The sequence below is a fragment of the Phoca vitulina genome, unplaced genomic scaffold, assembly GCF_004348235.1.
Source record: "Phoca vitulina isolate PV1807 unplaced genomic scaffold, GSC_HSeal_1.0 scaffold11, whole genome shotgun sequence".
NCBI classification, from domain to species: Eukaryota; Metazoa; Chordata; class Mammalia; order Carnivora; family Phocidae; genus Phoca; species Phoca vitulina.
The window spans coordinates 2,928,889-2,956,308 of record NW_022589714.1 but is presented as its reverse complement, the minus strand read 5'-3'; the positions used below and the strand labels follow the sequence as shown (position 1 = coordinate 2,956,308).

The 27,420-nt window shown below is 38.8% G+C and overlaps 1 protein-coding gene across 1 annotated transcript; it reads right to left on the bottom strand.

Annotated features, from left to right (window-relative positions):
• Positions 1 to 1,611: 1,611 nt before the first annotated feature.
• Positions 1,612 to 27,420, bottom strand: UBE2J1 (ubiquitin conjugating enzyme E2 J1). The gene is made up of 8 exons (XM_032409288.1): positions 27,240 to 27,420; positions 19,963 to 20,036; positions 18,894 to 19,025; positions 16,473 to 16,557; positions 16,093 to 16,198; positions 12,043 to 12,172; positions 10,687 to 10,806; positions 1,612 to 4,933 (listed from the first exon to the last, which is right to left on the bottom strand). Exons 1-8 carry the CDS (start codon positions 27,268 to 27,270, stop codon positions 4,655 to 4,657), a joined length of 957 nt encoding a protein of 318 aa, XP_032265179.1. The 5' UTR covers positions 27,271 to 27,420; the 3' UTR covers positions 1,612 to 4,654.

The following is a 27,420-nucleotide window of genomic DNA, read 5'->3' as shown; positions in this document are numbered from 1 at the left end:
ATTTCCTACTGAGCTGGGGGCCTGACATGGGGCTCGATCCCAGGACTCTGAGATCATGACATGAGCCGAAGGCAGACAGTTAACTGACTGAGCCACCCAGGCGCCCCAAATTTACCCCTTAAACTGTGGTTTTTAGTATAGAGTGTGTAACCATCACCAGTATCTAATTGTAGAACATTTTCTTCTCCTGCCAAAGAAACCTCACACCCATTAGCAGTCGCCCCCCTTTCTTTCACTTCCCTTCAGCCCCTGGCAATCACCAACCTACTTTCTGTCTCTATGGGTTTGCCTAACGTGGGTATTTCATATACATGGAATCATATGCTGTGCAGCCTCGTGTGTCTGGCTTCACTGGACTTGATGTTATCTTTTTTTTTTTTTTCTGGAATGATGTTTTTAAGATTCACCCATGTTGTAGTATGTATTATAACTTCATTCCTCTTTATTGCCAAATAACATTCCATTGTATAGACAGAACACATCTTGCTTATCTTCAGTCGATGGGCATTTGAGTTTCCAGTTTGGGGCTATGAATAATAATACTGCATGAATACTTGTGTAGAAGTTTGTGTGAACATGTTTGCATTTCTCTTGGCGATATACCTGGGAGTGGAATGGCTGGGTCATATGGTAACTCTTTGCTTAACTTTTTGAGGAACTACCAGTTTTTTTCAAAGTGGCTGCCTCATTTTACATTCCAACAATGGATGAGAATTCCAACTTCTCCACATCCTCACCAACACTTAGCTGTTTTATTCTAGCCATCATCGTGGATGTCAAGTATCTTACTGTAATTGGATGTGCATTTCCCTGATGACTAATGATGTTCGAGCATCTTTCCATGTTTATTGGTCATTTGTGTATCTTCTTTGTACAAATATCTATTCAAACCCTTTGCTGTTCTTAAATCAGGTTATTTATCTTTTTTATTATTGAGTTATGAGTTCTCTAGATAGTCTAGATACAAGTCTATTTTATCTTCAAATACTTTCTCCCATACGGGGTTGTCTTTTCACTTTATTAATGATGTTCTTTGAAACACAAAGGGCTTGTTTTGATAAAATATTTGTGTTTTTGGTCTTGTATCTAAGAAACCACTGCTTCACTCATGGTCATGAAGATTTAAGTATGCTTTCTTCTAACAATTCTATAGTTTTTGCTCTTAACATTGAAGTCTTAGATCCGTTTTGAGTTAAGTTTTGTGTATGGCATGAGGCAGTGGATATACAACTTTAACATTTGTTCATTTCTCTCAGAACAGAGGATTGGCCCCAGTGGCTCAAGCTCAAGAGCTGTGGAAAGGCCCGAGTAAGCATCTGCTGTCAGATGAGGCCAGAGAGCTCAGTGGGACTCTGGTTACACACAGCCTTATAACCTGCATTAAGGGTGTGAACTTATCTTAAGAGACAGAATCAGACCTGAATGCTGGAGAAGACTCTGGCGGCGGGGTGAAGAACGGGACAAGACTGGAGCCTTGTTAGAGGTTATTGCACTAATTCGGAGGATGTGAAGGCTCATTAGGGTAATGGCAGTGAACATAAAGAGCAGTGGTAAGACATGAGAGAATATTTAAGGAGGTAGAATGGACAGAAGACCGAATAACATAAAGAATACAACCTGTGGCCAAAACACGGTATGAATAAAGTCACTGGTTTTATTGAGCAGCTCAAACTCGTTCTGAAGGCAACTGTTCAAGAGGCGTTCCAAACAGCTTCTGAGCAATGTACAGCCTCCCACAAGGCTTAAACAGTACCCATGTTAATGTACACATTAGTCTTTGTTAAGTCAGGTTCACTAAATGCATTCACTTTTCATATACTTACTTGCAAATAATGCAACAGGATAGGCTTTTCAGTACTTCAGCCTAGATTTCTGCTCAAGTAAGTCCAAATGTGTGAGGTTTGCCTGTTTACAGATTCTGGTCTATAAAAATGGGAGGTCTCAAGATACCAGAAAGTTTATTCATAGCTAAAAATAACAAAAAGATTTCTTATTCTCCTGAAATAGGAAATACTGTATTTCTATAGTCAAAATGATAAACAATTTTAAAGGCTTTTTAAAAAATTCTTTGAGAATTTTGATGAAATTCATTTATTTCAGTAGAATAAAACAGTAAGCAGCATGAAAATGTAAAGTGCTACATAAAAGCCCCACAACACATAAAATTTGAAAGCTTTCATTGGCTTAAACAGTTACAGGTGAAACAGACATATTTTTTTCGAGCATGCTATTTTTAACTACCTTGATATGTAGTCATGTGCTTTGCTGTTCAAAGAAAAAGCCATGAATTACTTTAATCTGAGGATTGGGGGAAGGAGTCCTAAGCCTTTACTAACCAGATCACACACCTGGTTTTGTCCTTACACTCTAATTAAAGGGATAAACTGGGGCTTTAAAAATAAGTTTTCTGAAGTCTCTTCAGGTGGCGTTCGAGTAAGAATAGCCCCAAAGATCGATTTTGCTCATCAACTCCACAATGGGGATCCAACTGACAACTTAAGGATTTTTAGGTAGCATCTGTGAGCCGAAAGGGAAAGAACAAAAAATATGTCACTTTCAGATATGTGTATCAGGCGCTTAAAAAATGCGAACACAAACAAGAAGGTGGCCTGTCAGTTGATAGGGGAGGGAAGAGAGGCAAATCAGATAAAGAAGGACCTGCACAGTGCAAAATCTTCTTAAAGTATTGGTAGACCCCATAGAAACATGTAACAAGATCACGTAGATCCAGAGGCCGGCTCAGGTTTGACTGAGAGGAAGTGGAGGGAAGATTGTTCCTAGCACACGATTAATCTCAGCATAGGTTGAGAGCAGGGGGACTTGCTTCTTCTCAGGTGATAACATTATTTGGTCTTCCCAGGTGGGTCAGTGACCTCTTGCTAGGAGACCACTGAACCGATATCTTTAGTATTTTGTGTTCCAAACCAAGACTTCAGAATGTGCTTTCTCATGGCAATAAAGTTATAAAATGGTCACCTATAATTTTCCTGACATAGGAGGTCCTCATAAAGTCCTTGAGCTTTTTAAGACTTTACCAACTTTGGCTGTAGATATAACAGAAACAATCTGTAAACACTTTTAAGATGCTAATTTATTAAAGTTTAAGACAATTATGTATTATATAATAGTATACAGTATGTTCTTACTTTAGAATGGACATAAAGGAAAAATGGCTATTAGGTGAAAATAGAAATTGTGTCTTATAATTAACAGAACCAAAGTCCATAGCAGCAGTAAAAATTAAATTTGCCTTTAATACCATTTTACAAATTGTTTCCATCTTGCCCATAATTTCAGTTAGTTAAAACTACATTAAGGACTTTATGAACACCATCCCTAAAGTATTCAAGATACATTATGGACTTTTTGGACTTGTCTAGAACCTGAACGCAATTTACAACATTGAGTTGTAAAAAAAAAATTACTCACAAATGCACTTTTAGAACATAACCTACTTGAAAGCAGGGGACTGCCTGTATTTAAAAATTAAATCTTCATTAACAAATACTCTCAAGAGTGCCCTCAATGCTGCGACTGAACGTGCTGAAGGCAATGTTTTTCTGTGATTATATGTTCTCACCAAGCATTATGATGATAAAATTATCTGCTAGAATCCGTGGAGCTAGCTAGCACTAACTTACATATTGATTTTGCACTGAAAATTATTTCTTGGGCTTTGATTAGGTGGACAATTCTAAGTAAAGGTTTTTCTAATTTCTATCACTGTTACTTGGGCCCTGAGCTTTTCTGTTAAAATGGTACATGAAATATTTCAACATTATACATATTCCTGGAATAACTAAATTTATAGTGATTACAAAGCTAGGCATATAATACCTTCAAAAGAGATACAATTCAAAGCACAGCAAACATTAAAATCTGAAGATCCTTCCATTTGACTTCTGGAAGAAAATCAAGAAATCCTGGCTTGGACCCTTCTTTCCTTAAAAAAAGATCTATAGAGGACTGTTTCCTTTCTTTCTTTGTAAATCTTGTGTGCATTCGGGAGAGAAGGGGATAAGAGCATATCAAAGTGGTTACAAAGCATTATTCCCTCCAAATAACATCCAGTAACAAAGATGTGATCTCATTTCCTCATAAATGTTTGACTGCAATAGTTACTTTCACTGAACAACATTTAGGACATAAAGTAAGTCACAGAATGGGCATCCCAGTATGTCTCCTATGAATGACATTCTCAGCAAGCTGTTTGAAAAGCTCTACTTTCCCTTTTCAACTCTTATCCCTATATCATTCTACATAAGTAGAAACAGAGTACTCAATAAATGGTATTGAGTAACTAGTAATACTCACTGGAACTTAAAACACCTTCTTTAATCCAAAAATTTCAAAGAGTCATACAGAAAAGTATCACAGATTTACATAAAAAGAAGCTGAGGCATGAGAAACAACAGTAAGTTATTTCTCTGTAAAGCAGGTCATACGGTGAGACAAGGGACTTTGACTTCCAGTCCCTTAAACTAAGCAGACACAGTCTGAAAGTCTAGCTATATCTATACTGAATTTTTAAGGATCAAAAAAGGAATGAAGGGTAAATACAAAATAATCTTTTTGTAAACAATTCTTAGATTATACCCAATGCAGAATGTTTAATGAAGCAGTTGAGTCACAGCTCTTAAGACACAAAACAATATTATAACTCAAAGTCAAATATGTACTCATTGGCCAGATATATTCGTCGGAATATAAGAGCTGCCAATGCCAAAGTCAAGATGACAATCAGAACAGCGGATCCGCCATGATCGGTGTGGTTGTCTCTTGGCTGCTGGCCCTGGGTCACATCTGGGGAAGTGGACGACCTTCTCTGATTCTGCTGCTGGGCTCGGCGTTGTCGAGGGCTCATGGAGGTATTCTTAACAACAGGCTGAGCAGGTTGTTGAAGGGATGCTGCTGAGGGGTTCTGGGCTCCATACTAGGAAATTTTAGGAAATTTTGTTTGAAATTGGCAAAGAAAACTTGTATATATACCTGTTATCTATTCAAGAGTACACAGAATCTCAGAGCACTAAAATATGACTAAAGGCAAAACTACCAAGAATGATCTGAATGCTGTAACTAATTATTCACCCTCCTGAATAAGCCAACAACACAACTTACTCTGAGTATGCATCAGGCAGCGGAGGAATTTATCAGCAACAAATAAGACGAGGACAGAGTTGAGCCATTTGCTCTATAGCTGGCTTTCTATTCTCCTTCAGGTGTAACTTCAGCAATATCTGTTAAACATCTGGGCACCTCACTTCTTGCAGGAGAGCCAAGGAAGAAAGCAATCTGATTTCTTTTTGGCTTGAAAATTTGCCATACTAAATGGCAAAAAGTTAAACTCTCAACAGTGTGCCTTTCATGAACCAGGTCTCTTCCAACATTATCTTACTACAGCAACTTGCTTCCACCAACAATCATACAGCATAGGGAAGAATTTCAAACCGTACGTTCTTCACAGCAGTATTGTTATAAAAATTAGATGTGATTTCCAAGCCAGGATTATCTTCTCTCATAACTCCTGTCAACTGAATTGAGCACAAGTCTAGAATACTGTGTATTTGAATTGTGTTACTTTATATATGTAAAGCATACTTTGGCACACTAGTTGGCCCCACAAAGCACAAGATACCAACTGCTTTCTATCCTTACAATGACTGCTTGCTCAAGCATAACCACAATGTGGTACCACGTGATTCAAAATCTTAAATACGGTTTATAGATAAGAAAGCTCTACAAAATACGAATTCCATTTTATTTATATAGACCCCTTAACTCTACCTCTAATAACCCAATGGCCTTTAATTCTTTTACTGAAAACACCTTAAACTGGTTATATTAATGCCAATACCCTTTCAAAAAAAAAAAAGAATGCATGTTTTCTTCAGAATAACTTTAAAAACTGAGTAAATATAAAACATTTAAAATACTTTCCATTAGAGAAAATTTCAATATTTAGAAGGAAAAAAATCAAATAATATAATTCAAATTTTTTTTTTTTAAGATTTTTTTGAGAGAAGAGTGTACGAGCGGGGGGGAGGGGCAGAGGGAGAGGGAGAAGCAGGCTTCCCGTGGAGCAGGGATCCCGACGTGGAGCCTCGATCCCAGGACCCTGGGATCATGACCTGAGCCGAAAGCAGTGGCTTAACCAACTGAGCCACCCAAGTGCCCCTCAAATTTTTTAAAAAAGATAAGAGGATGGGCTTTGTCCTGGCAACAGCTATAAACATTAGGGAAGAAACTGCTGATCTAAGTTACCTACAGAAGAAATTACATTTTAAATCTGACATTCATTTCAACAATCAAAGGTCTGAATAATCTGAGTTTTTTAAAACTGTCCTTTGGAAGCACTCAAATGTAGTGACCCATAACACAGAGATAAAAAAGGAACTACTGACTCTGAGTTAAAAATAAAAGTCACTGCTGATACTGAATTAGAGCTGCATGAACTTGGGACTTCAAACTCCAGGACAGCCAGCAACAAGCTCACTGAAGGGAGTAGATCCACAAAGCAGCAGCATTTTATGAGGTCTCACACTGTCCCAGGCATCATATGGGATCTTAACACTCATTGGGTTGAGCTGAGTTATAGCAGCTGGTAACAGCAACATTCCATTTGAAATCTCTCATTCTTCTGACTGCTCAGCCAAGAAGCTAGAAGTGTCTGATGCAGCAAAAGCACTCAAGGCTTACAGGGAAGGCTCTTAAGGAAAAACATGAAGGTGCTATCAATCGAGAAACCAGCATAAGAGATTGATTCGGCTTAAAGATTTTATTTTATACATGTTATTTTTTCCATTAGTTTGAGGGGAGAATACAATGCCCATGTACTTGACTAGAACAGGGAGCCTTATCATTACTAGGCTGGCTCTACCACTTTGGAGATGCAGGACCCTAAGCAAATTATTCAACCTAAGATTCAGCTCCTTCATCTGTACAGTGAGGATAATATCCAATTCTGTAGTTGTAAGGATTAAAAGGATTAATGATATAAAGTGTTGAGGATACACTACTGCTGATTAAATGTTAGTTATTAATAATATTGTTACTGTTAATATACCCCTTTGGAGACACTAGATTTAGGGTTTGTTTTTTTTTTAAGATTATTTATTTGAGAGAGAGAGCGTGCATGCAGACGCAGGGTGGAGGGGCAGAGGGAGAGAATCTCAAGCAGACTCTGGCTGAGCTCTGAGCCCTACTTGGGGCTCGATCTCACGACCCTGAGGTCAGGATCTGAGCCGAAACCAAGAGTCCATCACTTAGCCTACTGCACCACCCAGGCACCCCACAGATTTAGATTTTTAAAAAATCATTACTTAGGAGAGTTTTTCAGACCCCTGTTAGTACGATTAATATTTTAGGGGTGCCTGGGTAGCTCAGCCAGTTGAGGGGCCGACTCTTGGTTGCAGCTTAGGTCATAATCTCAGGGTCTGAGATCCGCCCACCCATGGGGCTCCGACCTCCGGGAGACGTCTACTTCAGATTCTCTGCCTCTCCCTCTGCCCCTTCCTCATCACCCCCCATGCATACCCACTCCCTCTCTCTAAAATAAATAAATAAAATCTTTAAAAAAGCATATTTAGAACGACAATCCCTTAAAACATTGACTTTAGATGATATTTTAGTACATGCACTTAATGTAGACATACTGCTTTAATTTGATTCCTATATTTCAGATGCCTTCTGGATGTTATATTAGTATTACTGATTAGTGCTGAGATATCATAAAATTATAAAATTTTTCCTATTTAAAACAATCCCATCGGGCGCCTGGGTGGCTCGGTTGGTTAAGCGACTGCCTTCGGCTCAGGTCATGATCCTGGAGTCCCTGGATCGAGTCCCGTATCGGGCTCCCTGCTCGGCAGGGAATCTGCTTCTCCCTCTGACCCTCCCCCCTCTCATGTGCTCTCTCTCATTCTCTCTCTCTCAAATAAATAAATAAAATCTTTAAAAAAAATAAAAATAAAAATAAATAAAACAATCCCATCAAGGGAAAATGGTAACAACCCCAAGGTTATAGACCCAGAGGAACCTAGATTGCTTGGAGTTTAAGGACTAACTGGACAAAATTTTGGTAGTTCACGTGAAGTTGGCTTTAGCATTTTCAAAATGGTGTGTACGATTGGTGGGGTAGGACCTCTAAATTTTTGCTGTTGACCTACTAAACTTGTCCAAATACACCTATCACTGAATGAAGACTTAAGTCATACCAGTTTCCATTTCCTTAGTTAAGATGAAGCGACCATTTTTGGGAAGGTAGAAGTATATGACATGTGTATTTAATCAATTTAAAATAACCATCCCCATCACAAGTAATTCCCTTGTAATACATATAAATTTTTCTAGAATAATCTAGAATAACCAGCATCTGTGAAGAAGTTTTGTGTTTGCTTTTTAATACAAAATGGAATGGCTTATTCAGAACCTCAATCCCTAGGGAGAGGGAAAAAATCTGACAGACTGGAAGAACATAAAACTACCATCAGTATTTTCCCATTTCTACACAGCTAAAAAAAATCTGCATCAAAAAGCAACAGATGGCCTGATATTATCTGCTGTATTTAGACTTTGGGCAATCTCTCGCCCCCTCAAGGCTAAAAAAACATAGCTTATCTGGGATTTGATGTATAACATTTTAGTGAATTTATATTACACTTGCATGTAAAGCAGCCACCCCTAGCCAAAACCAAGTTTCAATTACTTCCATGGTGATCAAATTATATAATCATACTCTGAGATAATCTGTATATAAATGTAACTAACTTGCAACTGTAGCAATTGATTACTTATCGGTGTTTTAACCAGAATTGGCATCAATTACCTGTATCTATGAAAAAGAATTCTCAGTTGTATGTACTTTAAAATCAAAATGCACACCTGAAACTAGTGTAACACTGTATATCAACTAATCAACTATACTGCAATAATAAACATTAAAACAAAAGAAGTAAATTCAAACCAAAATGGAAAATACCACTGTAATAATATTATTGGTTGTGCAATGTAATTTACTTAAACTTCTTAATTTCTTTGCCTGTCTTTCTAGTATTTTTTAAAAGTGTCAATCCTAAGATTCATTTATTCAATCAACAAATATGTATTGACCACCAACTGTATACAAGGCACAAGGCCAGGCACTGGGGATACAGTGCAACAGAAAGAGAGCTCTGATCCTCAAGGAACTGACATTCTGGGAAGATAGACAATAAATAATTAATGATAAAATAAATTACAAGTAGAATAAGTATAACTCCAATATGCATTAGGGGGACTTGACATAGATTTAAGAGACTGAAGACAGATTTAAACATATCACAAGTATCAGGAGACTGTCCTTACAGGTGAAAAAAGATAACCACCCTCCTCTCTGAAATGGGATGGTTCCATTTTCTAAAAAACTATAAAATAAAAAAACAATTAGAATTCTAAAGGTGAAAAGTAACCTGAATTTTTTTAATATTTCAAGGTAAAACATATACTGACTAAAATTAACTCATAATATCCCTCTGCGATTCATAAAATTACATGGGGATCATGTAAAAACGATTTCACTCTCAGCATACGCTTCTTCCTTATACCCCATCTCCAGTCCTCCAACTACGTCCTCCAGCGTTCCCTTTCCCCTTCTCTCTCCAACCTACTTCTCTCTGTCCATCTCACTCTGTGAAAAGGAGAGAACAACCACTCAGGACTATTCAGTCCCACTTTATACTAAGTTATTCCTGAGGAAAGGGCAAATCTGTATTTGCCAGCTTCTATTTCAATTTTCCTGACCCTTTAAAAATCCTCTCTAAAAACTGAAGAAGGGAAAAAAAGAGGTAGCTACTCGACCAAACAATGTTACCAAAAAGACATTTGTTTTTTTATATATAGAGAGAAAATCAATGTTTTTCCCTCATAATCCTAATTATTTAGCAACTATCCAGTCACATTTCTTAATCAATCTCTGATGACCTATACCCACCAATATTTAGACAACAGGTCAGGGCAGAACTAACAAGACACATAGTATTCATTTAATCTTTCATTCAACAATTATTTACTGGGCACTTACTATGTGCAAGGCAGCACTGTCCAACAGAACTTTCTGAGATGATAATGTTTGCTATCTATGCTATCCAATATGGCAGCCACCAGCCACAGATGGCTATGGATTACTTGAAATATACCAGTGTGACTGAGGAACTGAATTTTAAATTTAATTCTGAATAATTTAAATATAAACTTAGATAGCTACATGTGCCTAGTGGCTACGGTACTGGGCAGAGCAGGTCTGAGGCAAATCTTTGGCTCTAGTCCTTTATTAACTGAGTGCCTTAATGCAGCTTAACAAACCTGCCAAAGAAACAGTGCCTATTTAGAAAGTGGCTAATGTATGTATATTTTGTTTTATTCAGAGTGCAGTGCTATACTGTAACTAACTTTTCAGAGAAATCACAGAATTCTGGAGAGACGACAGGACCTAAAAATTATTTAGTCCAACCCCGTTTAATAAGAAAGAAGGTCCAAAAAGTATGAATAATTTGCTTAAGATAATATGACTCACTAGAGGGAGAGGTAGGCTGGAATCCAACTGTCAGGAGAATCAAAATATTCAGATATTTCATCTAGAGGTTTCCTCCTCCGACTGCAAATAATGATAATGATACAGACATACATGTATGGAAGAGACAAGAGCCATACCGAGGTACTTGCTGCAGCACCCTGGAATGTTGTAGGTATATCATCCTGTAAATCATTTAGTGAAAAAGAGTGGTTTAAGTCCGGCTCAGCGATAGTTTTTCCAGATGAATTGACTTCTGCCTATAAAAAAGGTACACCCAAGAGCAGTGTTACAACAGGAAATGTACAGAATAACCCACACTTACTAATCCTCTCTTGGGCTTATTTTAATTGCTAATGTAATATCAACTACCAATCAGTTAAACATCGAGTGCTCATGTGTCTAAGCCTGTGCTAGGTATTTCAGGAAAAAGCACAGACAAAACCTGTTCTCAAGGAGCTGTTACTTGGTGAGAGACAAAACTAACACCCGTGGTTCATAATCCACAATTCCCAAATAAGTTTTTTGTAATTTCCAGGTGAAGTATGACCTGTGAGGTTATTAACAGTCTTTATCCCACATTAGTGTGAATATTCCCAGGTTTGCTGAGGGAATATTAATAGATTTGATTATGGGGTACTGCCCCAGATCCCACTGCAGGTACTAAAATATGGTGTATGTTTGGTATTTTCTAAAATCTGAAATTCTGATGTACAAAACACATCTGGCCCTCCGATTTTCAGAAAAGCAATTTTAAGTACAATAGGAATCCTCAGAAGGAAGAAAATAACCAATACTTATTAAGCACCTCTTCTTCCAGATAACACAACGAACAGAAGGAACAACTTCTCACAAGAACTGGATATGAAAGGACAGACGGGATGTAAGGGAGGTGAACAGGGAGGAAGTTGCATGCTGCTTAATGCAGGTTGACATTTTTTAATAGAGCTAATTAAATCCCAGAAGTAATTCTATGTTTGAGTAAAATCTATGTGGAAAAAAAGGATATACGGGATATGCCAAAATATTAATAGCAGTTATTTCTTGGGGAGGGATTATGTATGATTGTTGTTTTCTTCTAAATTACTATATTTTCTATAATAATAGCTAAAATTTATTAAGTATCAGGGACAGTTCTAAATACAAAACACTTAAGTGAGTATTAACTCAATCCTCATAAGAATCCTACCAGATAAGTGATATTATTATTTACAGATGAGAAAAAGGTACAGACAGAGTAGCTAAGTAATATGTCTGATGTCCTACTACTAATAAGAGCAAAGCTGAGATCTGAACCCCAGGACTGTATACCAGAGTCCAAGCTCTTAACCACTATGCTGGACTGCCATTGTGAATGTATATTATTAGTTTCGTAATAAGAAAAAATTATTTGTAAAACTTTATTGCAACAGAACTATATTGCTTTACTTTCTATCCAGAATTTGGCAGTAAACACAGGGTCACATAGTTAGAATTTATTTACAAATTTAGAGTACCTTAAAACTGATTTGTCTAGCCAGTTCCTTGGCTTCTTGGTCAGCTTGGCTTGAATCACTTCCAGATTTTAAAGGCAACAGGACATCCTTCATGGCACAGCCACATCCCTCACAACAGAAATCTTGTGATCTGGTAGGAAATAATTTTTTCGATGGGTATAAATCAAATATTTGAATGTTAATTCAAGACACTCAAATACCGAATGACTCAATTTAAAATAAGAGAACCCTGGATAATTCCATATCATATTCATCTACATGTAAATTAGACATGGCAATATTATAGTTCTGAGACAAATATACAGGTTAGGTTAAAAAAACTCATGTTGGGGTGCCTGGCTCAGTCGGAAAAGCATGCAACTCTTGATCTCAGGGTTGTGAGTTCAAGCCCCACGTTGGGTATGGAGATTACTTAAATAAATAAAACTTAAAAAAAAAAAAAAAACCAATAAAAACTCATGTCAATTGTATCTCAATTTTTAAAAGTCTAAAGTTAAAAAAAAAAACAAAACAGGGCTTATATATTTTTCTAAAGAAAACTAAGCTTTAGATCTATACAACAAAAATATATAAAATGTCTAACTACACTGTCCTCAAGATCACACATAACAAAACTATGTTAAGCCTGTGAAAAAAAGTCCATTATAAAGTTTGAATTAGGGCGCCTGGGTGGCTCAGTTGGTTGAGCGACTGCCTTCGGCTCAGGTCATGATCCTGGAGTCCCGGGATCGAGTCCCGCATCGGGCTCCCTGCTCAGCAGGGAGTCTGCTTCTCCCTCTGACCCTCCCCCCTCTCATGTGCTCTCTCTCTCAAATAAATAAAAAAAAAAAAAAAAAAATCTTTAAAAAAAAAAAAAATAAATAAAGTTTGAATTATGTTTTAGCTGAAACATACATAAAATAGTAAAGAAGCTACCAAAAATAGAATTTACAAATATTTTTAGGGAAAAAAATCACAAATAGCAGTATAACTAAATAGCAGTATAACTTATGCTAAGTGAAGTAAGTCAGTCAGAGAAAGACAAATACCATATGATTTTACCCATATGTGGAATTTAAGAAACAAAACAAACAAGTGAAGGGGAGAAAAAGAGAGGCAAACCACGAAACAGACTCTTAACTACAGAGAACAAACTGAGGGTTACCAGAGGGGAGGTGTGTGTGGTGGGGAGAGTGTCAGTGGGGGGTGCAGTTAAACAGGTTATGGGGATTAAGGAGGGCACTTGTGATGAGCACTGGGTGTTGGATATAAGTGATAAATCACTAAATTCTACACCTGGAACTAATATTGCACCGTATGTTAACTAGCTGGAATTTAAATAAAAACTTGGAAAAACATAAAAATAAAAAAATAAATAGCAGTATAACTTGAAAGACAGAGAACTCGTATAAAATCCAAAGATTCTGAAATTTATCACTCATTATATTAAGTAGACTCAAGATAAATCTGTTAACTAGACTACTTCCCAAGATTTACTTGTTTTCCTATGTTTTCATTTTCCCCTTTGTATTCCAGATATAGCCAAAAGTGTCCTAACGTTCACAAAAGTGCTGAGGATTTGTATGACTGGAAGTAAATATGTATAATATAGGGCGCCTGGGTGGCTCAGTTGGTTAAGCGACTGCCTTCGGCTCAGGTCATGATCCTGGAGACCCAGGATCGAGTCCCGCATCGGCCTCCCTGCTCAGCAGGGAGTCTGCTTCTCCCTCTGACCCTCCCCCCTCTCATGTGCTCTCTCTCTCTCAAATAAATAAATAAAAAAAATCTTTAAAAAAAAAAAAAATATGTATAATATATAGAAGTATGTACCGTTACATTGCTGAACTTTTTAAAAAATTGTTTTATTGTACTTCCATTTCAACATAATAAAAGCCTTCAGTCTTTAAGAACATGCTATTTATTTATTTATTTATTTATTTATTAAAGATTTTATTTATTTATTTATTTATTAGAGAGTGAGCAGGAGAGAAACAGCATGAGAGGGGAGAGGGTCAGAGGGAGAAGCAGGCTCCCCGCTGAGCCGGGAGCCCGATGTGGGACTCGATCCCAGGACCCTGGGATCATGACCTGAGCTGAAGGCAGTTGCTTAACCAACTGAGCCACCCAGGCGCCCTATTTATTTATTTTTAAAGATTTTATTTATTTATTTAACAGAGAGAGACACAGCGAGAGAGGAAACACAAGCAGGGAGAGTGGGAGAGGGAGAAGCAGGCTTCCCACAGAGCAGGGAGCCTGATGCGGGGCTCCATCCCAGGACCCTGGGATCACTACCTGAGCTGAAGGCTGACGCCTAATGACTGAGCCACCCAGGCGCCCCAAGAACATGCTATTTAAATTTATTAAACAACTTCATGTGAACAAAACATATGTAAAAGTAGTATTAACTTAGTACGTTGCCGAATATTTTTGTTTCACCAGAAGCAGCACTGCTGTCTGTATCCTTTTGAGAGTCAGCTGTATCCAAATTATTTGCATTAAAATGTGTCCACTTTTAACTGAGAAGTCAAATGAAACTTAAAGGGGAAGGTTAATTTTTAATATATTAATTTATCCACAAGGACAATATGCTCCCATGGATGAATGCAAAATCATGTTTTTAAAAAGCCTCTATCATAGACTAAAAACCTAGAATATATACATTGGGAAGTCTAGAACAAAAAAACACAGTTCTTTTTTTCCTTATACATGAAATGAACTGGATAAAAGTATCAAGACAGAAAGCCAACAAAGAAAATCAAGTAAAAACAAATGTTATATATTCAAAGTACATATTATATAATTTGTGAATAATAGCTGCAGTAAGGTGTATCCCCAGAACCTAGAAATAAGGTTTAAAAAGAAAAGTTGTTGATGAACTCTCCAAGAGTCTATCAAATCTTTCAGACACTAAAATCTATTTGATTTAACAAACAGCTATAGAGGACATATTCTGGGCTGTGCTAGGGTAAGATACACTATAATTTAATTAACGTAATATGTCTGAGAGGTGGTAGACAGAAGAGTCCAAAGCAGAAGAATGATCAAGATCAAGAATTACAGGGGCACCTGGGTGGCTCAGTCGGTTAAGCGACTGCCTTCAGCTCAGGTCCTGATCCCAGGGTCCTGGGATCGAGCCCCGTATCGGGCTCCCTGCTCAGCGGGGAGCCTGCTTCTCCTTCTCCTTCTGCCTGCCGCTCTGCCTACTTGTGCTCTCTCTCTGTGTCAAATAAATAAATAAATAACATCTTAAAAAAAAAAAAGATGAAGAATTACAGAATGTAAGTAATTTTAAATACTCTTCCTCACCTCACTGCAATTTTGGAATCTTTAACATTTGTTGAGGGTTGGGTCTAGTATTCTAGAATTAGAAAGCCTCTTGACAGGATTTCTTATAAGGTCTCTTCCCTATGCACACTGATTAAAAACATAAACTGGGTTAGAAGTTGTTCTTAAAATAAAAGAGAGAGAGAGAGAATTAGTCTTTGCACTACTGAAAAGAGAGGCTACTCTGAATCTGATGACTAATCTGGGTTATACAGACAGAACGCATCTGAAAAAATGAGAAGGCAATACCACTAGGAAACCATAACTTGATAAAGAAAATCTCCTTTACTTTATCCTGGATCATTTACTGAGCATTTGCTTTGAGCCTGATACTGCAGATGCAAAGATGGATAAAGTAGACTCCCTCCCTCCCCTCAAGAAGTTTTTAATCTTATGGAAAGTTACATATAAACAATTGCGTTGTTTTTGTTTTTGTTTTTGTTTTTTCCATCTGTAATTCTGCCCAAGTAGAGACAAATGACCAGAACTGTTTTCTTGGAGAAGGTATCTCCCACTTCAGGTTGATATTAACAACTACTTTCTAAAAGGAGACAGCATGAAATCAATTATTTAGACTCTGGTCACCCCTGAGTAGTAAACTGCTACAAATGAAATTCTAAAATAGCAAAAGTGGACTAGATCCTGTAACCAAGGTAACTCACAAAGTAAGAGACAGAGCCTATCTCCTAACAGCCATTATCCAGAACAGTACTTAAATCTTAACAAAGAATGAAATGCAAAACTTACTTTTTGGCAAGTGCTCTTCTTTCCTCTGGTGTGTAATCTAGAGAACCTATAGCTCCCTCTCCTTTTGTTGGCATAAACCCAATGATGGCTAGTAATGCTGTTCTTACTGAAATAAAAAGTAAACATGAATCTAAGTTGTTTTGTAAAAGGAACTGGGTTTACTTTGGAAAGAGAAAAAAAGACACACAGGCTTTCACTGAAGAGGTACAGGTAGTGTGGTTGTATTAAAATGATGGCAAAAATTGAGACAAGGAAAGAATTTTTATTCTCTATTCAATAATATCAAATTAATTATCCAAAACAGCTTCAGTCTCAAGAGGGTGTTATACTTTATAATTACGAATTGATTAGAGTTATATTCACTTTAAATTAATACTCACTACTCCATGAAGGCTGCCAAGTTTCAGGATGATGTCCTGAGATGCTCAAACAGATTTTCTTGCCTACTTCAAACCGTCCATTAGCCTTAGGAATAAACAAGGCATTTAAAAAACTATATATGTGTTTAATGTTTTATAGTTTATAAGTATAAATATATTTTATAAATAAATAATTTTAAAAGAAAACTTTAAAAGAATATAATCTCCAAGGGGACACAGATTTTTGTCCTCTTATAGACACTCCACAAATACTTATAAAACAATAAAAGCTGTGAAGTTGTAGCACCTTTCTGAAATCTAAATAATTGACATATAATGATGTCCTGATCTCCTTCTCTGAGTACAGTACTGGACTAGGCTCTGTGAAGGATCTAAAAGAGAAGATATGCAGAGGCTAGGAAAAACCTAAGGACTTGGTGTCACCTAACTAGATATTGGTGCAGGAGGCTCCGAGACAGCAGTGATTTTCATAAGGATGATGCAATATCATAAGACAGGAATACAAAAGAGGCAGATCAGAGGTAATGATTTCCATTTTGGACATGGATCTGCTGTCTCGGTGGAAGAGCTATTGATGACATACAGCAGACTTCACAGAGGTGACCAGTGAAGCCATTTCATAGAAATAAGAGAAAATAGCTGATGTCTGAACTTACAGAATACCCATACTCAGAGGAAGGGGAAGGAAGAAGAGGCATGAAATTAGGATACAAGCTCCAAGTAGCCAGAGAATTTGACTTATTCTCGGCCACATCTACAAGGTGCATGACATATGTTTTTTTTTTTAAGATTTTATTTATTCATTTTTAGAGAGCAGGGGGAGGGGCAGAGGGGGAAGGAGAGGGACAAGCAGACTCTGCACTGAGCGTGGAGCCTGACTCACGGATCAGTCTCACAACCCTGAGATCATGACCTGAGCTGAAATCAAGAGTCAGACGCTTAACCAACCGAGCCCCATGGTGCATGACATATGTTTAATAAATATTTGCTGAATGAAGACTGGAGAGTACTTTTCAAAATAGAGGACGTGAACCAGAAAGATCAAATACTGAAAATCAGGAAGGCAGGGCTGATTCTCAGCCAGTGTGCTAACCATGACCATACATTGGCTAACCACTGAAATATTTCTGTACTCGTTGGTTAACAGCTGCTGCCCCAACTACCCACCCCCCACCCGTTTCCCCATGCAGCAGCCCCATCCCCTGAAACACTTGGCTCTCCCCATGATCTAGCTACTAAAAAGTAACTCCTAACACAGTAGGGCCCCTCCAGGACCCTGCTCCAGGCCTACTGCCGGTATTAACAATTCTCAACACCACCTAATATTTGTTAAGCAGAACATTTTATATGATAGGAACTTTATATTGTGACTGTATTTACCATACACAACCCCTGACAGACGAGAAAACTGAATTTCAAAACGATTATGCAACCTGCCTGCTGTAATGGAAAGAGCAGTGGTCAGAATCCAGGTCTATTGGCTCTGAAACTAATGCTCTTTCCACTACACGAAGTATCAGTAAAGGCAGCTTTAGTTTAGTATTTATTGATGAATACATTTGTTTTACCATTTGCTACTCCATGTGTGTCAGATATTTAACTTAGATGGGCTGGGATGAGGACTGAGAAGAGGCAGTGCAATTTCTCCAACTGGTCTCTGAGACTGGTGTAGTAAGCATGCGGAAACCAGACTGCCACAGGCTAAACTAGAGGAAGGATGTCTTGAAGTTATCAAAGAGAAAATAGGACAACAGCTTAAAGAGGTAGGAGAAAGGCTTTTGTGTTTTGTTTTGGTTTTTTCAAGGTTAGAAGATAATTAGACATACTTGCAAATTAAAGGAAAGGAGGGAAGGAGAGCTTAATAAGAGAGGAATTTACTCTGAAGGAACAACATCCCAGAAAAAAAATAAGAGAAAACTGGATCAACAGTTTTCCTTCACATGGAGGTGAAATATGTGAAGACAGAAATTCTAAGATATAAATAGTAATAATATAACTAACATTTATTGAGGACCCTGTGACAGTTATTTTCAGAGCTGTACGTAAAAATGAGGAAACTGAGGAAAAAAGTATAAGAAAGGTGAGAAGCTGAAGGTGATGATGTGATTAAGAGATATAATAACATTAACTATCCTTTCCTGAGTACTTACCAAGTGCCAGACACTGTGCCTAGCACTTTGTATCCACTAATTCATTGAATCCTATCAACCACACTACGGCAACTGTGCATTCATGAGCATCAATAATTCCTAGGAATTATTTTTTGGGGAAAAGAACTGTACTATCAAGTCCTGGTCCCCAAAGACAAAATTATAACAATGTTCTGCTTTATTTCTTAATGAAAATGAGTCTACTAACCATGCTTTGCAGTCACCATGAAGAGTTAAATCACAAGCATTCCAAAAAGCCAAGAATTCTTACCGTTAAAAGAATAATGCTCGGTGGTTTCATGGGATATTCTGGGGGCAGTACTATTCGTCCATGATAAACTCCTCCATCAAAATCAGAATCTGGGGGCCCTCTAACTGTGAAGTGCCACTCAAAAAGGTTATCCTGAACAAAAACAATAACCAGCAAGGAATCAATAACATTAAAACGTTTGATCATCTTTATTAATGAGTACCACAAATATTCCTGGATGAGAAAAATGAAATGTTTCACATTATTACTAGAATAGTTTCTAATGCACAAAATATCTCAAGTATAAAATTTATAAATAAAAGCTATTTAATCTAGTTTTCATGTCCCACGAGAGCTAAAATCTTTTTTAAACAAATGCATTTAAAAACAGCTGAGCAGTTATATATTCATAAGATTACAGATTTAATTAAGCTAAATTAATCCTTGAATACTAATTAGTGATAATTATTAATCAAATAATTGCTGTAAATGTGGATTATTTTTACAAACTTTAAAAAATTATCCCTCATAGACGCTTAAGAGCTTATTTATAAGTAGTCAGTAATATTAATAAATATGCTATCAACATCATCTTAGAGTCCCCAGGTACTTTACAGTTTACAGTGTGCAAAATATTTGCACATACTTTATTACATTTTATTTTCACTATTATCATGGAAATCAGACTGAGCACATTTAAATACCCTCCTTCTACAGATGAGAAGACTGAAAAGAGATAGAGATGTTTGTGCAAAAAGCCCAGACTAGCTGCAGGGGTCCCTTCAAGGGTCCAGGTCTTCCACACTAAAGAGTTTGGGGTTCTTTCCATTACCCCTCCCTCCCTCATACTCAAAACCTAAAACCAATTTAGCATCTGAGAACATTTTATAGAGACTGGAAATTTGTTTCTAATATGTTGGATTCTGAATGGCTAATGAAATAAATACTAAGAAAATACAGGGAGTAAAATATATCAATAAACCACACCAAACACATCTGCAATGACTCAAAACAATGAAAAAAACAATTTTAAGGAATTCATTTAAAATATTAAAGTATTAAAATCCATATGTAAAAGATGGAAACTAACCTCTAATGGCTGTGCATGGTAATGATCTGTTGGATCTTTTAATTCTGCTGCTTCTTTCATTAAACGCTTAACAGCTAAAATAAAATTCATAAGATAGAGACATTTAAAATACACTTTTCAAAGAGATTAGCACAGATTTACAAACCTAATGAAAAAGTTCCTCCTTCAATAAAAAATGTATAGAGGACTAGTTCAACTGAGTATATGGTAGAAGTTTAATTATGAGATAACAGTATTAACTGGAGAGGGGAAGGACATGGTAGCTAGGCATTAGAAGAATTATATATTAAATTAAATATTTAGGGCAGTACTATTTTTATTTAATAAGTACTTACATATGCTTTGTATGTGCTAGCACTCAAACATTAACTCATATAATCCTCTGAACAATGCTATGAGATAGGTACTATTTTTTTCCCATTTTCCAGACAAAGAAACTGACATATGGAGAGATTATGTAACTTTTCCAAGGTCACACAGCTAGTAAATGACAGCTGGGATTCTAACACAGGCAGTCCAACTCTATCTTGTTAAAATGCCTATATTAACAGAAATTCATGCTCTGGAATTCATGCTCATTAACAGTAGACCCCCCCCCCATATTCCCACCTCTTGGGAATTTCCACCCACTGTCTTACATTAATATAAATGGGTGGCCCCAGAGGTCACTGAATCTCCATAGTTCTAACTGAATTCCTTTTTTTTTTTTTTTTTTTTTTTTTGGTAGGTTCCATGCTCAATGTGGGGCTTGAGCTCACAACCCTAAGATCAAGAATCTCATGCTCTACTGATTGAGCCAGCCAGGTGCCCCTTGAATTCCTTTTTGAAATGACTTCAGCTTAATTAAAACTTCCAATCCACAGACCCCATGATTTTCTATGTCCACCTATACCTATATTCACTTCCCTCTTTATCCACACACTTGGCTCTTAGGAGTTTTTTCATAATCCTCTAATAAAATGCAATTCTAGCTGACGCAACCCAACCATCTTCTTATTTGGTATCTATACCCAAACAGCTGAGCATTACTGAAAGAGGGGTGGGGGGGAGTCACAGAGGCAGGCACATGGATGCCATTATAAGGTTATTATCAACAACCTCCATTGGGACACAATGCCACCTAATATTCCTGAATTTCTCTGGTAAGCCCACCAGCCCACTCCAACTAGCACCCCAAGACTATTTCACACCTGTTTACTCCTCATCTTATTCCTCTTCCACCTCTTGGAGTTAACGGCACAGCCTTCTACTTCCATGGTAAATGACTGTGGGCAGCCTATCACAACCTACAATCCTATCTGTATCTGTACCCTCTTTCCTTTCCTACTGGCTCTCAAAGGTCAATCCTTTGATCCCAGCCCCTCTCACCTCAAGTTTTAGGTGCCAAAAAATGTCAGGATACTCGTGTAGGAAAGCAAAGCCAGGGAAAAACCAGGTAGCCCAAGGCTCCCCAAAACTCTGTTTGAAAACCAATTGATGTAGTTCAATACGTGCTATAAGAGAAGTATGTACCAGGTGGGTACCCTAACCTGAGAGCAGAAAGAAGAGAAAAGGGGTGAGGTACTGACATCTAAAAGAAAGACAGTAGGAATTATGCATGGATATGAATAGGCAGAGGAAACAGTAAAAGGCAGAGGGAGAAGCAGACTCCCCGCCAAGCGGGGAGCCCACTACGGGGCTCGATCCCAGGACCCCAGGCTCATGACCTGAGCCGAAGGTAGATACTTAACCAACTGAGCCACCCAGGCGCCCCTACCTATATGTTTCTAATCGAGCATTTGTCATGCTTCTCAGCTTGCAATACTGTTCCCAGTCCCACTCCTTGTCTCATCTAGACTGGCTTTAAGTAACTTCCTCAGGAAGGTCTCCCTGACACCTTCCCTTGTACATGCTGAGGAATGACTAGAGATTCCCACCTGGACAGATAAAAATTTCTAAGGCGTCCTGGAGGGGAGTGGAGACCAGAAATACTCTCCAAGTTATTCTAATGGTCTGTCAGGTTTGGAAGTCACTACCCTAGAAACTAGATTGAATCCCCTTGCTATAAGCCCTCATAACACTCTGTATTTTATCTTTCATAAAGTTCATCTCACTTGTAATTACTTAACACCAGTCTTTCCTGCTAAACAATTTACTTCACTGAAGGCTCCTCAGGGCTTAGCACATAGTAAACACTCAAATATTAGTTTAATTGAATTTTCCTATCATCCCTCCAAAAATCTCTTTCCAAGCATCTGATTAAAGGCAATGGTTTTCAAACTTATTTGACAATAAGATTAAATCCTTTGTTCGAAAAAAAAGCTTAATGAGAACCTCAATATGTAAAAGAGGTAACAGAGCTGTTTTGATTGAAGAAGCCAGCATGGAAGGGCCTTCAAGCAGTTTACTCCCTTCAACCTAGTCTATCAAAGGGTCCCATGGAACAAAGATGGAAAGACCCCGATTTAAAGCCACATAAAAATATCATTCTTTCAAATTAATATTATTAGATATAAATAAAATCATGGAAGCTGTTACGAAGTTAATTTATTTGGCTGCTGTCGGCAATCACAGATGTCATAGATTATTTTTCCTTCATTCCTCATCAGCTGGCTGAAAGATTAAGCTGAAGAACAGATTTTATGTCATTCCGTACCCTTACCACATTTTCTCTGCCTCTCTCCCACTCAGCTCAGTTCAACAGGAGAGATGTAAGAAAGAAATATCCAGTGGTACCTGGATATTATGAGAGATGTAAGAAAGGGTCAGAATTGATTTAAGAATGCATTTAAAGGAACAGTAATTTGCTCAACAACTAAACATGCTTATTTTATTAGTTCATAGGCCACACAGGCACATACCATGTGAGAGCTGAAGCCACATAGCCAAACAGAAGATAATATTAGTCTAGTGTTCTCATGATCTTTTTTTTCTGAAATTACATATATTATAAACACCTTAGTGCAAAAGAATATGGACTCTGAATTAGGCTGCATTAAACTTCTGGCTCTGACATTTTGTAGCTCTAAATCCTTAAATAGATCACTTAATTTTATTCTTCTTCAATGTTTGTACCTATTGAATGGGAGTCAATAATTTCTTCATATAATTCTCCCTTCCTTCCCCCTCTCCCCTTCCCCCATCACAAGGTATTAAGGTCAGAAATAGATTGGGATATAAGGCTCTCTCCCTGGTTCAAAACCAGGCAGTGAGCATATGTAGTTGGCCTCATGGCATAGCTCTCTGGTTCCCAAGGAGAAATATCACTGCTATGGAATAGTCAAGTTTCGAAATACTGCCTGGCAACTGGGGCTACTGCATAGTCTGCCACTCCTGATACTCCATCTCTTGCTATCACATAGTTAGAAAACTTTTTCTGATCAGCTCCTCTCTTCTACCATGGTGAGATAAGATGTGCCAGGGAAGGGAAAGAAGTGGGGAGCACCTGCATACCTGCTCTTGTTCTTTTTTATGGAGGCCACACGATCTCTCTAGATCCAGGCTCTAGGCTCCATGGGCCCAGGCGTTAGCGATCTTCCCATGCCCAGGCTCTACCTCACTAGGCTTACACTGGGCTTTGGAGACAAAGCTTTAGCTAAAGAGATCTTTTACAGGTCACTGTCTCTCATGTATCTGATTTCTCTTGGAAAGCAAATACCTTAATACAATCAATCTCCAAAGCATAGGTAAAATGCAGGAGGCAGGTATACTGAGGATATGAACCCAGTGTCTGCTCCCCAAGTGCCTCCTCCTGCTCCCATAGTAAAGGCACTTAAGCAAATGTTTAAGGACTAGTGCTTCTGCCCGGAAATACCCTACAAAGATACCCATTCAACAAATATTTAAAGAATGTCTGAGTGATGGAGACAGAAGAATAACCAAGACCTGCTTCTTGCCTTCAAAAAGCTCACAGTGAGAAAGACATGAAAACAACTACAATACAAACACTAAGTGTGTACAAATACAGGGACTACCTTATAGTCTACCTAATAGTCTGCCCAGGGTGGCTGGGCAAGGCTGAACCTTAAAGAAGCATGAAGAATGGGAATTTCCAATGGATTAAAGGGAAGCCATTCTAAGCAAAGGTTCCAACAGGGACCAAAGCATACAGGTGAGAAGAGTGGCTCCATCTGGACAGTCACTTGGGAAAAATGGATACATGGCAAAAATACAAAGGAGAGGGGGAAAAAAAGCAAAGGAGCACAGTTGTAGGAAACTAGGTTGGTGAGAAAGGCAAGGATCAAATCATGAGCAGCCCTGTAGGCCAAGCTAAATACTTTACTTTGAACTTTATACACAGCTATTAGAAAGCTACTGAAAATTTTTCAATTTGAGGAGTGATCAAATCAGTTTTATTTTACTGGATCTGGTGACAATGGTGCAGTCAAATGCTCTACCCCTGAGCTATACCCTCTGGATCTGGTAACAATGGTGACTGAATAAATACTTGTCTGCGTGGACTGGTGCCCATGTGAGAATGCCTGCCTGTGTGTGTGTTCCAGGCCAGGGGGTGGAGTAAAGGTGTAGACGAAGAGATCAAAGATGATTCCCACAAGTGCCTAGCTGCTGTCAATCCCTGGAATAAGGAAGGGATGAGGTGCAAGTTTGGGGGAGGAGAGTAAATTGATGAGTTTGGTTTTTTGTTACCTTATAGAGATTTTTTCAGTCTGTGGGAAATCTGGGTGAAGCTGTTAGATCACCAGTAATTCACACTAAGAACATGGATAGGACAGCTCCCAGATTTCTGGTGGAGATGGTGGGTGCCTTTGCTCTGGTCTCTTATACACCAATCACCTGCTAAACACACCCATAGGCCCTTCTGAAGAAAGCTGCCACAAGAGGTTCTTTATACATAGGTCTCCCTACTTTGTACTATGAGAGCCTACTACCTGGGCCAGAGCAGACCCAAAAAGGGATCAGGGAGCTTGATGCAGAGCACCTACTGATAAGCTACGTCAGAGGCTTATGAGATGGCTCCATACAGAGCTTTGCCCAGAACCACAAGTCCATTCCAGAAAAATCACAAAGAAATGTTTTCTTTTTTTTTTTTTTAAGATTTTATTTATTTATTTGACAGAGAGAGAGACAGCGAGAGAGGGAACACAAGCAAGGGGAGTGGGAAAGGGAGAAGCAGGCTTCCTGCTGAGCAGGGAGTCCAACACCGGGCTCAATCCCAGGACCCCAGGATCATGACCTGAGCCGAAGGCAGACCCTTAACCAACTGAGCTACCCAGGCGCCCCAGTTTTCCTACTTACCAAGTGAACAAATTACTATCCACATGCTAGCACACTGGCCCCGAACCAGTTATGTGTATTCTCTTAATTGTACCATCCATACCTCTAAGACAACTGTACATTACAGAGAAAGGGTTCTATCTCTTACATTGTGCAGTGCTTTTAACCACTTTTTTTCACATAAGCATTACTCTAAAAATATCACAGGACTGAGAATAAAACAAAGGAAGGAAGCATTTCCACCATGCCTCCTAGCATTTCTAGTAAGTCCCATATATCATCTAATTCACCTTCACCATGAACTCCAAATGATCCACACAGTAACAAACAAACAAAAAAAGATCTTAAAAAAGTCATTTCGTGTAGAACAGCAACACCACCTTTGAGGAAATGATACCAAAAAAGAGGAAGCAATTTATAACACTGGGGCATGTCCACCAAAGCTCAGCCATCTGACAGATCATATACTTTGGAAATGTACAAAATTCTGGAAAATTTTGAAAGCTTTTCATAACCTCAGGTATGATAATGTATCAAACCTGAGCAATGTGCTGTAACAACAATGTTTTGGGACACACCAGTTCTCTATTCCAAACTGCACTACTATTTATATTTCCATTATTCTCTGGACATTCCACTAAGTACCTCAGCTGTCCTAAGGAACTTGGTACCATGTGATCAAGTAGTCACCATACATTTTTACCCACATAGTTTTATTTAAATCTATGACAATCTAAACAACTTAAGCATTCTATCATCTAACCTTAAAACTAAGGTTTTCTTTCCCTTTCTCTTTTACTTTCCTACCCCCCCCCCCCCGGGGTGTTCTTAAGAGATGGGCGGGGTGTGGGGCTGGGGGGGGTCCTTAACCCACTGAAATTGAATTGTATAAATGCATTTCTTGAAAGCCCATAGGCTTCACCAGATTTTTAAAGCAGTCTATGGACCCCCCAAATGTTATCACCCATTCTACACACTTGGTCACCTAAGAACACTTCTCAGCCTGACAGCACTCAGGCTAACAATGCTCTGTTCAGTCAATATCCTCAGACTTTTCTGGAGTTCCTACATATTAAGTATTTTTTAAAAATCAAAGGTTCACAATGTCAGCTCTTTCCATAAGGATGCTAATCTTGCTGATTCCTACCAAAAAGATGCTTTCTTGGAAGGAAAAAATAAGCAGCAGCAAATATTTGGTCAAACCATCACTAATATTCTAGGATTATCATTTAGAGCTGAACTGTGGAGTTTCTCCCTCCTCACAAATTTATCAAGGTACAGACAGAATAAATACCACTTACAGACCCTAGTGATTCACTTCCAGCCTGCCTTAATATGAGAGAGCTGCTTACTTTTCTTGCATCTTTATAATGCACCAGAAAAGAACTTGAAGCTAGGATTGTCTGGGCTGTTCTGTGAATGAAGCAGGGGCACTAAATACAGGAAGTCTCTAGGACTGAATATAGATATATATCATGTTAGTCGTCGTGGCAAAAATCGTGGTTAGCTCTAAAGTACACGGCTCATCTAGTTTTCTTAGCTCTTTGGTTAATTGGTTTAGTACAGAATATTTCCTCTAGGTCTGGAATTCCACTCGCCCCAAATGCTGCAAATGGGATATTTAAACAACCAAATCCTCACATGCAAGTGAGTCAAACAGCTAATAAAAGTCCGGTGGCAGCGACGAAGGGATAACGACGGTCTGTGTTCAGGTACCGCGAGGGACTGTTAACTATTACCCACGGACATCACCTTTACACCTGTTCTTAGGGATGAGTTCAGGACCCAGCACTACGCGACCAAGATGAGGAAAGGGAAAGTCCGGGTGCTGCGGGGAACTGGCCGGTCCCCAGGACTGGCGGCCGGTGCCCGCCCGGCCGCCCTGCGGCCTGCACCATCCCGGCAGGCGGCGGTCTCGCGTAGAGCGCGAAACCCCGAAGCGGAGCCGCGAGTGGCGGCGGACGCGAGGGACCCGCAGCGCCGGGCCCGGGAGCCCAGGGTCACCCCGCCCTCCCCGGCCCACCTGGCGGCGCCGCCCGCCCGCCGCCTCCAGCCCGGCTCACCCGGACTCTTCAGGTTGTAGCGGGTCTCCATGGCGGATCGCTGTCCCGGCTCTGGCCTCCCGGCCCGCCGCCTCCACCTCTCCGCGCCGCAGCTGCCCGGGTGTCAGCACGGCTCGGGCCGATTGGGCCAGGCCGAGGGAGCCTCGGCAGACGCCGCCCAGCCCTGGCCCGGACTGCGGGC

Coding starts and splice junctions, on each gene's coding strand:
- UBE2J1 (XM_032409288.1), bottom strand. CDS start 27,270: ATGGAGACCCGCTACAACCTGAAGAGTCCGG. Junction 20,037..27,239: donor CTACAACCTGAAGAGTCCGG/GTGAGCCGGGCT, acceptor ATTTTATTTTAG/CTGTTAAGCGTTTAATGAAA. Junction 10,807..12,042: donor CTAGACAAATCAGTTTTAAG/GTACTCTAAATT, acceptor CCTTTTTTATAG/GCAGAAGTCAATTCATCTGG.